This window comes from Chaetodon auriga, chromosome 6, assembly GCF_051107435.1.
Source record: "Chaetodon auriga isolate fChaAug3 chromosome 6, fChaAug3.hap1, whole genome shotgun sequence".
NCBI lineage: Eukaryota > Metazoa > Chordata > Actinopteri > Chaetodontiformes > Chaetodontidae > Chaetodon > Chaetodon auriga.
This window is the reverse complement of record NC_135079.1, coordinates 20,489,956-20,508,987: the sequence shown is the minus strand read 5'-3', so window position 1 is coordinate 20,508,987 and position 19,032 is coordinate 20,489,956. Positions and strand designations below refer to the sequence as shown.

General features: G+C 42.4%; 2 protein-coding genes across 2 annotated transcripts; one reads left to right on the top strand and one right to left on the bottom strand.

Annotated features, from left to right (window-relative positions):
• Positions 1 to 3,969: 3,969 nt before the first annotated feature.
• Positions 3,970 to 6,420, bottom strand: LOC143322270 (uncharacterized). Its single transcript, XM_076733367.1, has 2 exons — positions 6,356 to 6,420; positions 3,970 to 6,117 (listed from the first exon to the last, which is right to left on the bottom strand). The coding sequence occupies exon 2, from the start codon at positions 6,019 to 6,021 to the stop codon at positions 4,159 to 4,161; it is 1,863 nt and encodes a 620-aa protein (XP_076589482.1). The 5' UTR covers positions 6,022 to 6,117; positions 6,356 to 6,420; the 3' UTR covers positions 3,970 to 4,158.
• Positions 6,421 to 7,200: 780 nt separating this feature from the next.
• gan (gigaxonin) lies at positions 7,201 to 18,496 on the top strand. Its single transcript, XM_076733805.1, has 13 exons — positions 7,201 to 7,316; positions 7,890 to 8,083; positions 8,250 to 8,364; positions 8,540 to 8,890; positions 10,366 to 10,434; positions 10,518 to 10,669; positions 11,107 to 11,228; positions 11,423 to 11,535; positions 12,420 to 12,569; positions 13,106 to 13,242; positions 14,154 to 14,288; positions 14,763 to 14,872; positions 14,960 to 18,496. The coding sequence occupies exons 2-13, from the start codon at positions 7,902 to 7,904 to the stop codon at positions 15,130 to 15,132; spliced, it is 1,809 nt and encodes a 602-aa protein (XP_076589920.1). The 5' UTR covers positions 7,201 to 7,316; positions 7,890 to 7,901; the 3' UTR covers positions 15,133 to 18,496.
• Positions 18,497 to 19,032: the final 536 nt, after the last annotated feature.

The following is a 19,032-nucleotide window of genomic DNA, read 5'->3' as shown; positions in this document are numbered from 1 at the left end:
TATTATTAGTTTATACATTTCTGATTTTTTTCATGTTTTATTTATATCTTATATATCTTCCTCATCTTAAAATAAAATATTTAAAGGATCTTCCATCCAGCTTTCTTTATTTGTAATCACTTGTGTCTCAGTGTAATTTGCATTTATTGTTCAGTGTATTCATGTATTTATATTTTATTTGTAAAGGGACCATGTGAGATATTGAATAAAAAACTGACCATTTGTTGTACTGCACAAGAGGTGGCTTAAAGCTCATTTTTATGTGTGGTTCCTGGAGGTCACTCTGAAAACAAAGAGGCAGTGAACACAACATCACACACACACACACACACACACACACACACACACACACACACACACACACACTTAGGCAGTAACAAGTGTATGTCAGACAAATTAAAAGGCAAGAATATTATATGAAACAAAACAAAATGTAGTCAGTGGTTACAGAGTTGTTCAGCTTTTAGCAGACTTTTTTATTTTCATGCTTTATTTTAGAGTTGATGCTCATGATGTGTATTTTCTATTTGTTGGAGGTTAGTTATCTGTAGTGGTGGTCTCCAACTGAAAGGGTTTCAATAAATCTAAGGGGCCACGTGAAGATGAACAGAATAAAGTATGAAACACAATTTCTGCTACACATTATGATGCGCTACACTCTTTAACTTCATACTTTTTTAGAATTTTTGGGACTTTACTCAAATCTTTGTGTTTGTCTTGTGAATTCTTATGAATTTGAGCCCAGATTTCAGGTAGGCCAATGAAGCTGTGGTCACTTGATTAAACACAGCATGATTTAGGAATATTCACCACATGAACACAATACATACTAATACAATGATCGCCATTACAAAACAATGCAGCACTCATTATTAACAAATTTGAAGACGAAGTTAATCATATTACTAAAAAGATCAACTGATACATGGTCACCTGTGGGCTGTGGAGCCTCTGGGTCAGTTGTCCACTTATTTGTCCAAAGGGTGATCATCCCTGCTGTACAACATAAAGTGAATATCTCTGGGTTTTTACATTTTCTGCCAGACAAAACAAGCAATTTGAATAAAGACCAACTACATGTGTACAATGAAAACATTTATTTGCAGCCCATCTGTTCACTATCAGTCATCAGAGGGTCTCTGGGGCCTGGACGGTCACCTGAATCAACATATTTTTCTGTATGTGTATTCCAAATAAATTCCTGGATTCTTCCTTGATTTTTGCTCTCCATTATAATAACAAATACACAATTATATTACAGGTACAAAATGCTAAAATGACACATAAAGTATACGTCACCGTGTCTGCCTGCTGGTGCCTGCTCATTGGGTGAAGCTGCATGTTCTACATATTGACTCCGCATCAACAGAATGAAATGTGGGGTTTTAATTGTCCTTTGAAAAGCTCACTTAGGACTGTATTGCCTTACAAGGACAACTTGGACAGTGTATTATTTGTAGATGTGAGCATGATGCTTTATATTATGTATTTTCCTGTTTATAGGTCAAAGGAGGATTATAACAACTTTACAAGTGCACACAGCTGGCTCCTGCTTACATTAGGGGTTTGGAGCTTTCATTGGATAAACTCAGAAGTTGCTCTTTTCTCTGTTTCTCTCCGAGCGGACGGTGATTCATTAGCAAATAAAACTAAACTAACATGCAAGTATTAGACGTGGACAAGCCATGGCAAGCAGGACTTGACATTTCCAAAGGGCATCGGCTGGAAAGTTCTTTCCGTCCACGGCGCAGGAGACACATTTTAGAATTTATATGAAAGCAAAAGCATTTATGTATCAGCCAGTGCACAAGACATGAGCCTATGATGTGAGCAGCTGGAGGTTTTAAGAGGGCTACTGAGCACGTGTCCCAGTGTAAATACTATAGCCTTTAACATGTATAAACCTAGCAAAAAAAAAAATGCAATTGTGTCCAACATCCAAGAGCATTAATTCACCAAACCCCATGCTGTAGAAACATCCCAGGATCTGATAAAATGATGGCACCATACAAAAGAAAGTTTACACCTGTTCCTCATGATCAGTGTGCAAAATCATTTCACACAATCTGCAAAACTTTTAGTTTAGAGGGAACTTGAGTAATGTTTCAAATAAATTATGAATGGATTACCCAGTTTTCATTTGGAGATGGATGGCACAGCTCACTGTAATAGGGATGTAGAAAATACCCCCTTTTTCTTTTTACAACCAGGAAATGTCAACAAAGCCCACATTTAAATTTGGCTCTACTTTGTCTTTTTCCCACAAAAACAGAATGACCTGAGAGGCAGAGCGCTCTTATCAATCTTCCTAAACTGACTTCACCAAATGACAAAGTACAGTCTGCAGTTCCCTTAAAGACTCTCACCAGACATGTTTAAGACCTAAAAATAAATCTTTATCTGGTTAACATTCGGAAATTTTCACCTGCTGCAGGGTGAAAGTTTCTCATTGCTCATCTTCAGCTAACGTGGTGATGGGACAGCACAGCTAGTCTGGAAACTGTGATGTGAAAACTGGATACGTATGTGGGAGACATCTTGTTTCCAGCAGTTAAAATTTGGGAATTTTCAGTGAGAGTTGCAGATGTAACTCACTCCTCCCTTCTGCTGTCGAAACAGGGCACATACATCATTCTGCACAGTGAAGCTCAGGAGATTTGTGACCACAGGAGGATATTTTCCTGTGAGGAAAACTGAGGACTCGATGTCCTGACGGGCTGGAGCTCGAAATGTAAAACTACCAAATAAGTCAGGGACACCAACTCCCTCGCATGAGTGTTGTTTAAGTGCTGCTGAAACGGATCATTTTCGCTATGACTCTCGGTCCCTATGTCTTGTGAAACATATGAAATCCTGCATTATTCTGTTCAGATGATAAAAAGTGTTTAGTGGGGCCAAATCAACATATAGAACAATTCTTAGCTATACTGTTGCTCTAGCACACACACACACACACACACACACACACACTTACTTTTGTGCACGCAAACCATTTATTCAGCAGGTAATTTGAAAAAATGGGATTAAATTATGGTCAGAAATACTGATTTAATCCAGTGTAAAAGCTTCAGCTATAGACTGAAATAGTCTTCTGTTCTAGATTAATGTTGTAAAAAATATTGAGATTTTGACCCAGTGTGCATGCTGCTTACAATACACCAGGAATTTCCACATTTAAAACCTTAACTCTCAATCATTTTGACTAACGTCAACTCAAGTATGTGTGGTATTTGGTGACATCATCTGGACAAAGAGAAAACTGCTTTACTCTCTCAAGTGAATCCTGTTATATTTCTATGGTAAAATGCATAATGAAAACATCATATAGATGTTTGGAAAAATCAACTTTTACCCTTTTCATACAATAAATACATTCAAGGAATTTCAAGTTAAAATAATAGTTATCATTTCAGATTATGAAGCTTGACTTCTCGTCTTGTAACTTCTAATGTGTCCCTGAAAGTTTCCAAAAATGAGTTTTAATATTAAATACTTTTCCTCAAAAATCATGTGAACCACAGAAGCCGTGTGTTATCTTTTCCCAGCATCATCTTTCCAGGTTCCTTTTCTTTCGGGGTGAAAAACGGGCAAACTTGTCCCATGTGTGGTACACTTCAGCCTCTTGTGGCCAAAGTGAGTATTACAACAACAAACACTGACAAACGTTCAGCTTTTTTCCATCTGTTTTCACGTTTGGAAAAAAAATGAACTTGGAAACATTATCCTGGGAAAACCTTTCTTTTTTTCTTTGTTAAGTCATAAACACAGGCGAGAAAACTATTTAGATCAGCATATTTTTTTCTCACTTGCCTCTCAAGACATCTGTGGTGAACCGCTCATTGAGTTTAACATTACAGCAGATCAGGATCAAACTTTCAACAAATATCTCTTCAAGATGTGGGTGGAAGCTTCAGAAAAATTAGGCATATTATGGATTTTTTGACAAAGTATTTCAGTTGAGTTGAGACAGCAGAGCAACTTGTTTTTATTTATTTACACTGAACAAGTATAAATGCATTTTTTTTTTACAAACTTTTTAATTTTTTCTGCACCATACAAAACAGACTCAACCACACAGAGTTAAGTTACTCTGTCAGAGGAGATTGTAACATCCAACAACGTGAAAACAGTCAAAACAATAACAGACCAGCTAAACTCTCATTCAACATTTTGAGCCTTCAGTGACGTGACCTCCATCCCGTCAGATGACGTCTGATTGGAGGCGACTGACGCGCTGTGTGGATGATCTGTCTGCTTAGGAACAACAAGATACTTCACGGCCCAGTGCAGGCAGGATTCAGCTACTCTGAACTGGCTGAAGTCCTGCAGGTTCTGTCCAGACACCTGGTAAGAGTACAAGAAGCGCCTGCCGTCGCTGTGAGCAGCGGGAGTCTTTCTCAACACAGTCCTGACAGTCTGACCCTGCTGCTGTCTGCGGCCGTCTTTGGTCCTGGAACCTGCCTGAGTGTCAAAGAGCCAAGATGGAGGACTCCCACCTTCATCCTCGTCCTCGTCCACAAAGCTGGCTAGTGCTTCTGGTGCAGGGTCACTTCTTTTTCTCTTTGCCTTTCTATGATTTCTTCCAACATTCTCCTCCAAAACCTGGCCTTCTTGGTCGAGCACTAGGTGTTGTTGTGCTGTGTCTGGGTGGTGCTTGTCTGCAGCAGTCAACAGGTTTGATGGTCTGGTAAAGAGTTCAGGTGGACTCACAGAAGTTGACGATGAAGAGCCGGCAGAGGCGTGGAGGCTTGTCGAGTGTGGCGGTTTCTGGTACGGCGGGAGGCAGCTGTGCTCTCCTTTGCTGCACTCTGATGTCGGCTGGGACTCCTTCGAGCTGTGGACAGGAAGTTGCGTGCTGGTTAAGACAGCAGCATGATCAGGCTTAGACTCGGCGGCAGTGGGATTGGGCAGTGAGTTGCTCGGTGCTGCTTCTGGGGATGCATCAGAGGATGAGGAGGTGTCATCTGGTGGAGGAAAAATGTCCCAAGGGTTGGATAAAGGTCTGATGTTGCTGTCAATCAGCCCTGCGATCATGTCCTCATGTAACATGCCATCCTCCGCGGGAAGGGGTGAGCTCTGATTGATGTCGAACTCCATCTCTATGACTGCTGGCTTGGCTATTCGCCACTCTACATCATCGACAGAAGGCTCTGCGGTCTTTGCAGGCTTGGAGACTTGGAGTAAATCTCTCTTTCTGTCCTCAGAGGCAGCAGCAAGCCCACTTGGCGTACTGCTTCCAACATCAGAGGGTGTTTGCAGCTGCTGAGCATCTTCCTCTGGGATGAGAAGACACTTTACGGGGACACTGAAACGTTTCACTCCTTTGTATCTGACCCTGTCAACATCCCAGCTCGTGGCGGTGAATGTGTCTGGACGGGTCACCAATGAGGTGCAAGTTGAGGTGGAGGGCTGCGGGCTCACGGGGCGGCTGGTTGGAATCATCAGCTTCTCCCTAACATCCTCCAGAACAGCCTGCATGCAGTCATGCTGCCACTCGCCCAGCAGCTCGGACAGATCGAAGCCACACTGGCTGGTCTGAGAATCGAGCACCTCCTGACCCAGCAAGACCCTCCATGTCTTGCAGATCTTCATCCTGACGGAGGGCAGTGTCGTGCAGCAAGGGGTGTTGTCTTTAACCGGCCCGGCTGCAGTCGTAGCCAGCTCTCCAACTGATAAGAAGAACCTGCATTTCGTCTGTTCGTGGGCCATGTGAAACTGGAGTCGGTAGTCTTGAATGCACACCGTGGTGTTGACCAGACTGGTGAAGCTCTCTCGGTCCTCTTGCTCCTGAAGATGCTCCCAGGCCGATGCAGTGAGAATGGCGGGGATCTGGAGCACCCCGTCGGAGAGGAAGAGCAGCCCGGTGGGGCTCTCTGAACCCTGAGCCTGGGACTGTGACATCTGACCCACTCCGATGACATGAGCCTTCAGCCGCCCACTGCTGCCCCCCTCCTGACCGCCGTGGCTCAGGATCAGACTCTCTATCCACGGAGACAGTTTGCTCCGACCGGTTCGAGGCATGTTTCCAGTTTCAAACCGCGATTCTGGTTCAGTTCCACCGGTCAAACATGTGCGGTGTTTTGTAGTTCCTCCGCCGTCTCACCATCACCACGGGAGCTAGAAACGAGAGACATAACATATGAGCCATTATAGAACACGAGATTTGTTGGTTTAACTCGACACATTGTGGTTAACTCGTCGGAAGTAGCCGTTATTTACGCGTGAAAAACATTGCTAAGACTAACACATTTACTGAAACGTCTCCACTGAAGTTTTACAGCAATACTGCACGATTCCCTTTCAGCCAGCACAGCATAATAATAGCCTAGACCAGAGTAGTAGTCTGCACTATTACCTTGATATAACCCTGCGTCAATAGTAACACTCCTGTTTGTTCAAAGTTATGGCGGCGACTGTTGTTTCAAGTTACCGAGAAGTAACTAAGCATCGAGCGAAGGCGAGTTTTCCTCCAAATTAAAGGTGCAGATGTGTGTCCTCTTTCGCAGATTAGTAATTTGTCTTTATCGCTTATACACGGTGAAAATCTGATTTGTTAATTCATTAATTTATGTTGCTTATTTGTATTGCTAAAAAGCATAGCAGCACTATAAGAGTTGGTGAGGAAAGGTTTACTCGTACCGGAAATACAGTTTGGTGGTATTCTCGTTGGCTTTATGTGGGCAGTTTCGGTTTGTGGACTCGTTCGGTTTCTTTTTCATTCTCATTTGTTTTAGTCATTTCGAAACGTGGACAATGAATACGCGAAGTAGTTTTGTTTGTCTTAGTTGACAAAGATAAGCTAAATAATAATATTAATATAACTGAACTAATATATGTTGCACAATTTTTTTTTTTTTTACAATTCTGTTGGCACACAGGTTGCTCCTAAAGTATTTGAACGTTGCTGATCTGTACGCTTTCCGCCTAGCTGATGCTGCATTCAAGTGCCGAATGAATCCTACAATCGACATGGCTGTGATAATAAAAGGCGTGTTCTCAAGCACCTTATTTAACGCTATTAAACCAATTGGTTGTCTCGGCTTAAGTGAGAGCTTTAATTACAAAATCGGTCCTTATGAATTTATTTGTTTATATCTCATCTTTAGCTGGATATGTAGCCCAGACATTTCTATATTAACATAATACAATTATATTTTAACAGGCGAAGTGTTATTTACCATTTTCTCCCTGGACATGAATGCAGCATAATACATGTCTTCACGCCCGTTTACAAAATTCTCGCATGGAGTGATTCATATTGTCCTGAATGTAGTTAGGTGAAGCCTGTGCTCATAAAGAAGAAAACGCGTCCTAAGGTAAGACACTTGCAAAGAGAAGAGTTGTCAACATGAAAAGCATGACATAACAAGTTTGAACCACTGTAAAAACACAGTGCAGTGCTCGAGCCTACGTTAATGTGTTGCCAGTAATTTGCAAAACCAAATTGGACTCAGGTTTGCTAAGTTACCTCTTCCACTGCTGAACTGCAAATAACATTACAAGCGACATGTAGTCGTCTTTGACGTGGAAACTGTTGTTTATCGACGCTTGTTTTGCTGCTAGCCTAGCCCTAAATGTAGCATGCTCTCGAGCAGCGTCGCCAAACTTAATTTAGAAACCTGTCAGTTTAAGACGCCTGAGTCTAATCGTTGTTTTCCCTCATTATCCGACACACAAATGATTAATTTAGCAATATGTCAGTCATATTTTCACGTTTAAATCTTGTCAGTACAGCACAGCTCGCCTCTGCTCACTGAGATGTCGCAGATAACTGGTTAGGGGAGTAGCCTGTGAACTGGTTGTTAAAGCCCTTTTTAACATAATAAGTGTTGTATGCTCTCTTTTGTGCAAGCCGAATTGAAGAATAATCCCTGTTAATTTGCTTAAAGTCAAGCGCAGACATGCCCCTCTCTGAGAGTGAAGCCGGTTCGAAGGTCTCGGACCCGCAGCATTCCCAGAAACTCCTTCGGGTCCTTCGCGTCTTCTGGCAGGAGCAAAGTTTCCACGATGCGCTGCTGGTGGTCGATGGAGAAGAGCTCCCTGTCCAGAAAAACATCCTGGCTGCTGCTAGCCCTTACATCAGGTGAGAAGGGGCCATGTGCCCTGGCCTTTGAGCACAGGGTCAGTCACAACATCCCAGATAATGATCATGCATTTGTTAACTTTTCTGATATTGCAGTGGTGCTGCTGAGAACGGTGAAAGTCCTGCAGGTGTGTTGTACTCACTTGTGTTCATGTTTGTCTGTTAGAACCAAGCTGAACTACAACCCTCCAAAGGGAGATGGGTCCACATACAGAATTGAGCTGCAGGGGATCTCCATGGCCATCATGAAACAGATCCTGGACTACATCTTCAGCGGTGAGGTAAGTGTGGAGGCTTTAAAAAGCAAAGTGACATGCATGTGTTTTTTAGGTGTGGTGAGCCCAAGTATTTTTATTTCCTGCCGCTCCTATTCTATTATTGCGGACATTCATTTGGCCTGTATTGCCCCACTGCTCTCTTACCACCTGCATGTGTGTGTCCGTCCTTCACACACAGATCACTTTGAGTGAGGAGACCATCCAGGACATGGTGCAGGCATCTGACCTGCTCCTCATGACTGACCTCAAGTCCCTGTGCTGCCAGTTCTTAGAGAGCTGCATCACTGCAGAGAACTGCATCGGCATCCGGCTCTTCTCTCTGCATTACTGCCTTCACCACGTCCACTTTGCCGCCACCGAGTTCCTGCAGACACATTTTGGCGATGTGGCGCTCTCTGAGGAATTCAGGGAGCTACCTCCAGATCGGCTCCGCGAGGTGCTGGCCATGGAGAAGCTGAACGTGGGCAACGAAAAGCATGTGCTGGAGGGTGTGGTGCGATGGTTCGCACATGACCCAGAAGATCGCAGGGTGGGTGACTCTCTTTTAAGGTTTAGCTTTGCACTGTGCACTAAAAGTGCTTGTCCACACAACAAGGCTGGCAAAAATGAACGTAGGGATGCCCTTCAGAGCAATTGATAGCACAACTCAAACATCTCAAGAGTTGATTTTTATGAGGATGAAAATAAATAGAAACCAATGGCAACTGGGAAAAATAGTCAAAGGTGTCAGCCCTGCAGTTAAAATGGTCCATTTCATTGTTTTTTGTAGGTTGTGTGTTCTCCTGCTGCTGTCCTAGTTTTGATATTAAGGAATAACGCTCATTGCCTCATTGTATTGCAAAAACAGCACCATTAATCATTTTAATAATGATTACTTTTCCACTCTTCATATAGGTAAAGCTGCACTAGTTAATATATTAAGAACAGTGGGGTGTAACATCCAGGCATACATAAGACAGTAATCAACAATTTTCTTGTACAAATATAAATAGAAGTATTAAAATATTTTGGTACAATAGTAAGAAAAATAATATACAAATGCACATTAAATGATGTTAAATAGACATTGCTCTAAATATATATTTGACTGAAGTGCAAATTGTATTTCAAAACAAACAGAGATGGTGCCATATGATCCCAGACCTCAAGATGGTACCTTATAAACCCCGGAAGCACCCACCTAAACCATAAACCCAAACAGACGCGCACACACACACACACACACACACACACACACACACACACACACTCACACTCACATTTTGTGCCTCACTGTGAAAGGGGTAGGTGCCATTAGGTACAGGATAAAACCTTAATTATTTACTCTGGTAGTGCTCTGATTAGTCGGAAGGTAAGCGGTGCATGGCATTAAAATGGGATATGAAGGGTTGCCATGTGTGAAAAAATTCCCCCCTGGAGCCCCTGACAGTGTACTTTATTTTCTCTAATTTAAGGAAAAACATGACCTCCCTAAGCCACTGGGAAAAGGATGGACTCTTAGGAGAGTTCCAGTGTAACAGTATTGTACGTCGAGCTATGAGATGTAAATGCGACTATTTGTTTCTGTTTAGCATTTGAAGCATTTAGAACCGTTTCGGGAGGGACGCCAAAGATGGCAACATGATAACATGGTTGCAAATTGAGACCAAGCACTGTAGACATGGTTTTGAAATATCCATTCCAATAGCCATGCAACTCTGGACATAGGAAAAACGTGTGGCTGAGGTTGCATGGAGTAAACCAATTGTATTATTACCAACTTTGCAGTTCCCCTCAGCTCCTGTGGTCCATTTTACTGTGTTTCTCATTTTCATTTTTGGTTTTCGTGACCTCAATTTAAATCATCAACCTTGGCTTCAATAGAATGCCATGTGTGTTGGATGTGTAACCAAGAAACTTCTTCCTAACTTGTTCACGATATTTTTTTTAAGTTGGCCGTATGTCAGTGTTGTGTTTTCAGCTTGTTCTTTTTCCACCTCGTGTCTGTTCCATCTTTATTTGCAGGTACACATGAAGGAAGTGATGTCTGCAGTGTGGCTGCAAGGCCTGGACGTCAGCTACCTGAGAGAGCAGGTAGGGAAACCGTAAAGTGCTGTCCAGATTTAAATGTATGCTTTCTTATATTATCAAAGTATAACAACATGGTATCCCACCAGGCCTTGGGGGAGCCGCTGATGAGGGAGGTGATCAGAGAGCACTGTCAGGTGGTGCTGGGGGAGGGTCAGCTGCATGGTGAGGCTCTGCTCGCCGCCTTCAAACCCCGAGGCTACTCCGAGTGCATAGTTATCGCTGGAGGAGAAGATCGCAAGTGAGTCACTGTCCACCGTCTTTATTTCTATTGTTTATATTCTGTTTGGACTTCATACAATTATTTATCGCCAGCATTGTGATTCACAGTCTAATGATATGCAGTGGAGAGCTTTAGTGTCCAATCATGACACTAAACACTAAGGGGTTGAAATTTACAGAATTTGTCTGGCGTGGAAATCTGTAATTTCATAGCGGTTTCAATATAGAACTTGCCCATATTCTAGTTTATTATGTAATTCTAGTTGTTATGTGGCCATTTTCTGTCATGTGGATGAGGGCCAACACGGTTTTGGTCCTCAGTGACAGAGAAAATAATGGTATTTTAGACTGAAATGTGGTCACAACCAGAGAAAGCGGTTAAATTAGTGATCCGTTCACCCAGATGACACGGTCGCCTCACATCCTGCCTGGTCTGGTGGTTTTTGTCCTGTACAGAAGCAGGAAGGCGACTGCTGTGACGCGCTGCATGTGTCCGCTCTACGACACCAACAGACAGGCCTGGATCGAGCTACAGCCAATGGGCGTAGCCCGTCTCGGCCACGGGGTGGTCGCTGCCGGTCAGTGCTGGGCTTAGGCCAGGAAAATACATCCACCACATCTGAAGTGATGCAGAATACACATCTGTAACCCATGCCATGAATTACTTCAATGAATGATTCTTTTGCCAGGATTAGGGCTTTAGAGAATTCCTGTTTCGGAAGGTCCAGCGAACACAGACGCCGGTACGAACACTGTGTTTTCTGTCTTCTAGAGGGTTTCCTGTTTGTGATGGGCGGAACGGACGAACACAACACAGTCCTGGACAGTGGAGAGAAATATGACCCAGACTCCAACACCTGGAGCCCCATACCCCCAATGCTGCAGGTAAACTCAGCCCTTCCTCTCATTGCACACTGCCTGATGTTTCAAGCCTCCATTATAAGTACATAAACAGTTTAGAGTGATCTTTGATTGAGGATTTCTGTCCCCTTTATTTCCTACGTTTTACTGTGCAGTTCACTCTTTATATCAAATGTTTTTTTTAGCAGGATAAATTATCATTTATCATTTATCAATTATCACATCTTATGAACCACGTTTCTGCAGCCATGTTATATTATAGAGGCTTTCTAACTTGTTTGTTATTCTACTTTATTACCACTAGATGTCAGTAGAGCTGCAATACAGGTTCAGTTGGCAGAACAGACACATGTGACACAGACTAAACAGTCCCAGTCATCTACCTACATTACAGAAAGTGACGTCATTCAAATTATTTGTTGACTATGTATTGTTGAATGCTTAAATATTAAAATCAGGTTTCAGTAGATTTATTCTACTATTAATATTTTGTTAGTTAAGAGTGTTGGATTAAAGTAAGATGTAAAGTAAACCACTACCTAAAAAGCAAATGAGAAACACTGCTGGGAATGTAAAAAGAAAGCAAGAAGAATCAAAGGGGAAGTCAGAAACTCTTCTGAAATATTACGTACTTAATGTCGTTTCATGATTTCAAGAGGTGATATGAGACTGACCAGCCTGAGCGCCTACAGTAGGTCATGTCGAAGGTTTGGACCCCATTGTGTTTTGTTAGCAATGAGCAGAACTCTTGGTAAAGACGTGTCTTAATGTATGTGGTCAGCAATGGAGCTCAGTGTCATGCCTGTCCTTTAAGTGTGATTTAAAAATTTCCAAAATACAGAGCTCACGTGTAGCTGAATGTATGGGACATTGCTGCGAGTTGATTGTCTTGTCACTGATGTGCGCAGGTTCGTCAGAACTTCGGTGTGGTGGAGCTGGACGGTCTGATCTACGTTCTCGGAGGAGAGAACACAGAAACGGAGCTGATCACTGTTGAAGTGTTTGACCCTCACTTCAATACCTGGAGAATGCAGACCAGTATGACCATGATCCGCAAGGTAACAACACACAGGCAGATGTCTTAATTCTAAATGGACCTGAATAACACTTCAGCAGTATGTTTTAGGTCGTGGAATGACATTATTTGAACAAACCCTCATGTGACAGATTGTTCATCAGTAATGACCTGCTTCAGCTTTAATCCCGTGTTCAGGGGGCACAGGGGAGGGTCTTCACAGCTCCAGTGCTGAGGTGGTAGCTGACTCTACAGCTAACTGCAGCACAACTACACTCAGCTGCTGGTGAACAAAGCTCAAAACTCTGAACTAAAATGGACTTTTCCTGCCTTTTTATTTGGTTGTTGCCTATTTTTTGGTCTCCCTCCCCACAAAATGATGTTTGTGTGGGCAGCGTAACAAACACACCTAACCATGTTAGTAAAATGACCACGCAGAATGAGCCCCCAGGCTGTTAATAACCCTTGTCCAGACTTGTCCAAACATTAGACAGAAGTTAGTACCAGGTGATTCATTTTCCCAGTCAACCTCTCCCCACATGCTGTGACTCGTAGAGCCGTGTCTGTCTTCTCCGGCAGGTCGGCTGCTATGCCTCCATGAATAAGAAGATCTACGCCATGGGTGGGGGCTCCTACGGGAAGCTGTTTGACTCTGTCGAGTGCTTTGACCCCAAAACCCAGCAGTGGACGGGCCTCTGTCCTCTGAAAGAGAGAAGGTAAAGCTGTGTTTGTGTTAGCTGTTGTTGGCCGAGCAAAAGAAAGAGGATCTGTGATTTGATCAGCTGACATACAAACCGTTTAAAGTCAACAACAGTTTTCTCCTTCTCATGTTATCGTCTCGTTATCTTCTCTTTTCTGTTCATTGTGGATATTTTTATCACATGATGTACGCACTTGCTGTATAATACGTTTAACTTCAGCCTGTAATACTTTGTTCTCGTTTGTGTTGCACAACAGGAAATGAAACACAGCTCCGTGGTCATTGTTGCGCTCCCAGAACTGTCAGTTTTAGTTTCAGTTTGACCTCCCTCAGATGACACCACAGGCATACTGACATCTCATGCTGCTCTGCTCAACAAGATGAAGCAGCTATAAGCAGGCGGCTGAGTCACACCGTGTACATTACATTCACGTTAGTCATAGCAGAACCTGTAATCATAAGACGTGAAGAAATGTTCAGTCTTTCGTTTTGCATGTCCCTTGATTGGTTGTACCATGTATGTGTAAGAGATCCTAGAGACATGGTGGGAAATGTGGCAAAGCAGGGTTGCTTTATGACAATGATTTTCGCTTCAATGTGTGTCTTGATTTATCAGGAATTAAATTTGCTGGATAAATATGGAGAAATAAAATCACACATTACAGTTCAAATGTTTGGAATCACCTGTCATGTTGATTTTTTGTCTCCCTTCCTTCAATAATGGCTAATTTAACATCGATAACAGTCTAATTCAGACACCAAATATATTCTTATTTGTAAAGGAGACTTTCGACAGGTCCGTACAGCCATCTGACTGTATCCAATGAAGCTTTTGTGACAGGCGAGTCCGAACCTTTGAACAATGGTATCCAGATAGCAGACTTGATCCACATTGCTCTCTCCTACCTCTTATATTTTGCTGCTTAGGTTCGGTTCGGTGGCGTGTGGCGTTGGCGAGGAGCTCTACGTGTTTGGTGGAGTTCGAAGCCAAGAGAACGACAACCCTGAGCAAAGACACATGATGACCTGCAAGTCTGAGTTCTACCATGACGAGATGAGGAGGTCCGTATGGAAGTACTGCCTCTGGAGACGTTTTCATAGAGCTGTTTTTCGATGGCAATTTTTCACCTTTTATTACATTCTATGAATACTATTATTACGATTGCTGGTTTTCTATGTTTTCATGTCCCAGTATGGTGTAAATGTTGAGTTTGAAAGATCTTTCTTGACCTTGGAAACAGCAGTTGAGGAAACAATCTCACCACAAGGACCATTTAGGACGTTTTTTGGGGGCTTGTGACCATTTTTTTTAATTCATTATAAATTTCATTTTGTGGAGACATTAGGGCATAAATAAAGAAGGACAAGCTGAGACTGCACACTGCATAATCCAACACCTGCGAATGTTCTTGTTAAAATGGAAACAGGATGTTCAAAACATCCCTGTCCTACATTTTAATAATATGAAAATCAAGAAAATAGAGAGAAATTGTAATTGTTTTTCATAGCTGTGATGTTGTTGTATGGTGGGTGCAGGTGGATGTTCCTGGATGACCAGAACCTGTGTATCCAGGCCAGCTCATCCTTCGTTTACGGCGCTGTGCCCATTGGAGCCAGCATCTATGTCGTGGGAGACCTGGACACAGGTCAGTAAAGCCATGCCAAACAACACAGTTCTGATGGGGTTACAGCAACATCAGTATTTGAAACATTGGTGTTTCCTGCATGTACAGGGACAAGCTTCGACTACATCCGGGAGTTTCGCCGCAGCACCGGGACGTGGCACCGCACTAAGCCCATGTTACCCTCCGACCTCTCCAAAACAGCCTGCGCCGCCCTGCGCATCGCCAACTGTCGACTGTTCCGCCTTCAGCTGAGCCAGGGCATGTTCCGAATCAGAGTCTGACTCCACTGGTGCACACTGGTACTTTCGACCTGCTGCAGATCTGGGTTTGGGGATTTTATGAACACTAAATTAATATAGCCGCTAGATGTTGAGGATTGTGATTCTCCGTTCGTGGGTTTGTACTCGGGACCCTTCTCCTGTATGACTTGACGAGACGAAAGCTCATCTAAAACACATTTTTAACATGGGTTTTATGGGTATTTTTTTTTAGAATTCTAGATATTTTTTTCTTTTTAACATGGGCTTTGATCAGTTTGTCCTTTTTGTTTTAATGGACATTCCTCATTTCTAATGTTTACTGGAAATCTGTTGCTTGGTGAGGGATTTGAGCTGACAAATTAATTATCACACTGTTACATGAGGGATAATGATACAGAGTTAAAAACAGCTGCAGTGGTGATCAAGGGAAAGCCTTTCTATTATCTAAATCATCAGTGAGAAGTGACACTTTGGTGTCAGACCTTCAGAACCAGAGAGGAAGTCAATGTTTTGCAGCAGTCACATGAGGCGAAATCCACTGTTCAAAGCAGACACCTTACCACCTTTCTGTACTGCTACTGGCCTGCGTGTTGACCACAATGCAATGCAACCGCTACACAAGGCTTTCTGAGTAATGGCCTCTACACACTGTACAGTAAAAATGATCTTATGGATTCAATGCATGTCACAGTAAAACCTGTGTCAGACAATACAGTATCATTGCTGGGACCTGTCAGACTGCGACAAATGCCTGAAGACTCGTAATGCGACCATGTAAATAGAAATATATACAATCTGTGCCACTTTCTAGCAGCAAAGTATAATAACCAAGCTGTGGGCATAGTGTGGGTACTGTCTTTGTTTTTTATTTGTAGCTTTATTCAAAAAGTGGCACTGACAAAGTCACGTCAGCCACTGTGTTCTGTGCTGCTTCACGTTGTGCTCTGGTAGGTTTGCAGACGTGGGTTGCAGCAGCAGTCACATTGTGAGAATTTGGTCCAAACTGTCAGATGTTTGATGCAAAATTTTGAGATGGTCCTACCAAGACAAATGTGGCAAAACAATGTTCGGTTGCAAAGCCCTCTAGCGGTTGCAAAAATGATGTCTGGTTTCCATTGGAGGCAAGGGGGGGGGAAGTCGTGTGAGGTTTTTATAGAGCCATAAAGTCTGTAGAGGGAGGAGGAGGTTGGAGTCAACCAAATGTGACTCCAACATGGAAGACTCTGTGAAACCATTTTCTAGTCACAGTCAATGCTTGTTTAAACCTTTTCCCCACGTTAACCAAGGAATTATTGTTTCAACCATGATGATGAAGGTCTCCTGACCTTAATGAAGTAGGAATTGTAACCCCCACCTTGATATTTTCCTTACCTTTTCCTTGTTTGCACAAGTTGTTTTAGTGCCTAAACCTCAACTATCAGATTAGAAAACGGTTTTGAAGGCTCAGACAAATGATGTTGTCCTGCTGATGAGGCCTTCAAATCAGATGCGCCTATGTGTTGTTCTGAATGCAGTCACAAACGACATATATTTTTGTTTAATTTAGAGGACTTGTTGGTTGTCTTTAGCTCTAAATTAACCCTTGGTAGACAATGCTCCACCACATTTCTGTCACTTTTGTCACTTTTATCCTCGACACCCCATAATCACACAGTGTGCAAGGACCTTCGGCGCTGTAATCCTCACTGGAAAACTCTGCTCTGCCTTGATGCTGTGCTGCTAATGAATTATGTACAGCATAGAAATCACTAACCGAAGCAGTAAATAAGCAAAGAAATCACAAACTAATCCCAGAATGCATTGCATTAACTGTATGTTTGCACCTTAGAGCACAAGCGCTTTACTTGTGAGTCAGTTTTTATCTTCGAGCGAGCTGTGTGGGCCCAGTCTTCTCAGAAACCGATGTCGCTGTGACACTCTACAGTTGCTGGATGTGTTACTGCCTTCGTGACCTCTGACCTGGCTTTCCACTCAGTACAGTTTTGGCATCCCTTTGACCCCATTTGTTCTGTGTGACTTACGTCTGCTGCAGCTGTCTGTCCACAGCCCAGGGGCAGCACGTGCACTGTGGATACACACTCAATGGAGCTCACGCAGCGTTAATACAAACACACCTCTCATAACATCCAGAGGGCGACACACCTCGTGCACACCAAAGACACTTGAGGTGTTGCGTGAGTTCTCTTGAATTAAGATGAATGCAAAGTAGTCTTAAGATAAAGTTAATCATGCAACAAAAACATAAGATCATCCTGTAAATTTTAGTGTGGAAAGCGGAGAAAACTGTTGCATTAGAATCAGCTGTAATCAGTGTAGTTTATCACCTCTGTCTTAATCGTGGAAGCAAAACAGTCTTTAAATATGTAAATGCACAATTTAGGATCGAAATCGAAACAAAACCCACCACCACAATTCAAAGCACTGTACTCTATCACTCTCGCACTGAGAGACAGCATCCTGTTGCACCAGCTGAAGCCAAGTTCGATCCTCATCCTCAACATCATCTGAACATACACTGAAACTACATAATTTATCGTAAACTTTATTTACTCTACCACCATTTCTACTTGCTCTACACCTTGTTGTCAAATTGTTGTTGTGGAGTGTGACGTTCCATCCTGTGCATTACTCAGGTAATATGTGAAATTACCACTAAGCAAAGGAAAGTGAAACACTTACAATAGGCTGCTCAAGAAAGTAACCAGAGATCACTAATCGACTAAAGAGACCCTGCTGAAGTCAGCTCCAGCTAAAGGCACCCTGTGGAGCGGCAGGTCGTATAACACGCTAACGTTTGGTTGACATCAGTAATGTAAATAGAGCAGGGAAACAGGCTGGGATTATGAATTGCGATCTGCTGACAAACAAGCCAAATTACAGATTTTTTAAATATTATGTGAGATAAATGAAAGGATCAGTCTTGCTGCTGTATCACACCCCAGTTGAAACATACATGTCAGCTGAAAAAAAGGATTTCCTGGAGCTCGACAAAGCAGCACGACCAGTCTGTCGTGTCCTGAATGACAGCTTGAGCTTCCGTATTTTTGCATTGACACTTAACATTCCATAGTGTCTCATCGCTTACAGTCACTACATGACGTTTCTGAGCCGCTCTGTATCCACACCAACACTTGTTCTCACTCGTTAACACCTTATGACTGTGTCTGTGTTGTGATACACTGGAAGACACCAGACGTGGAAATGATAGTAGTGTCTACTGAAAATAGTCAAGCTTTAACCAAAGTCGTGTTGTGAAAGACGGGGAGCGAAACTGCTGTTTCAGTTTGTACTTTTGTAACTGATGCATGCGGAAGTTTTGTAAGATGTTGCCCGTGAGTGTCATTCATTTACGTTAAAGGAATTAAAACACCAAAGTGGTCAACGATATCTCTTATCCCATTTGTCTTTATTTTTTTATTTGTATGGCACCAAACACCGAGTGCTAGTTTTTATTCTGAGAGCTAGATTTTGATCAGTGAGTCACACAAAGATTTAACTAACGCTAACCCAAAGCTGACTAACTGTCATTATTCTACATTAATTCTAAATACAAACCTTTTTGTGTTATTATGTTTCTATGTTTAGCTGTTAGCACTGTTCAGTGATACATCCAAATCAAAGGGTCAAGCAGAAGTGGAATTAGCAGAATTGAAGATAGGATCATTAAAATCAAGACGTTCACCTTTGAGATCATTAATGTGCTTTTTTCATACACATACCCTTTTTATTGTTATTTTGAAAAAGCTAATTATAACAATATGTGAAAACATAGACAAAAGTTGAATATAACAAACAACCACAAAGAAGTGATACTAAAACTACAATGAATTCATGCTTAATGTGACATATTTCCAGTTATTAAACACATTTATTGATATATTTCTGTTAACATCTTTAAGATGTCAATAATGGTATCTAGCT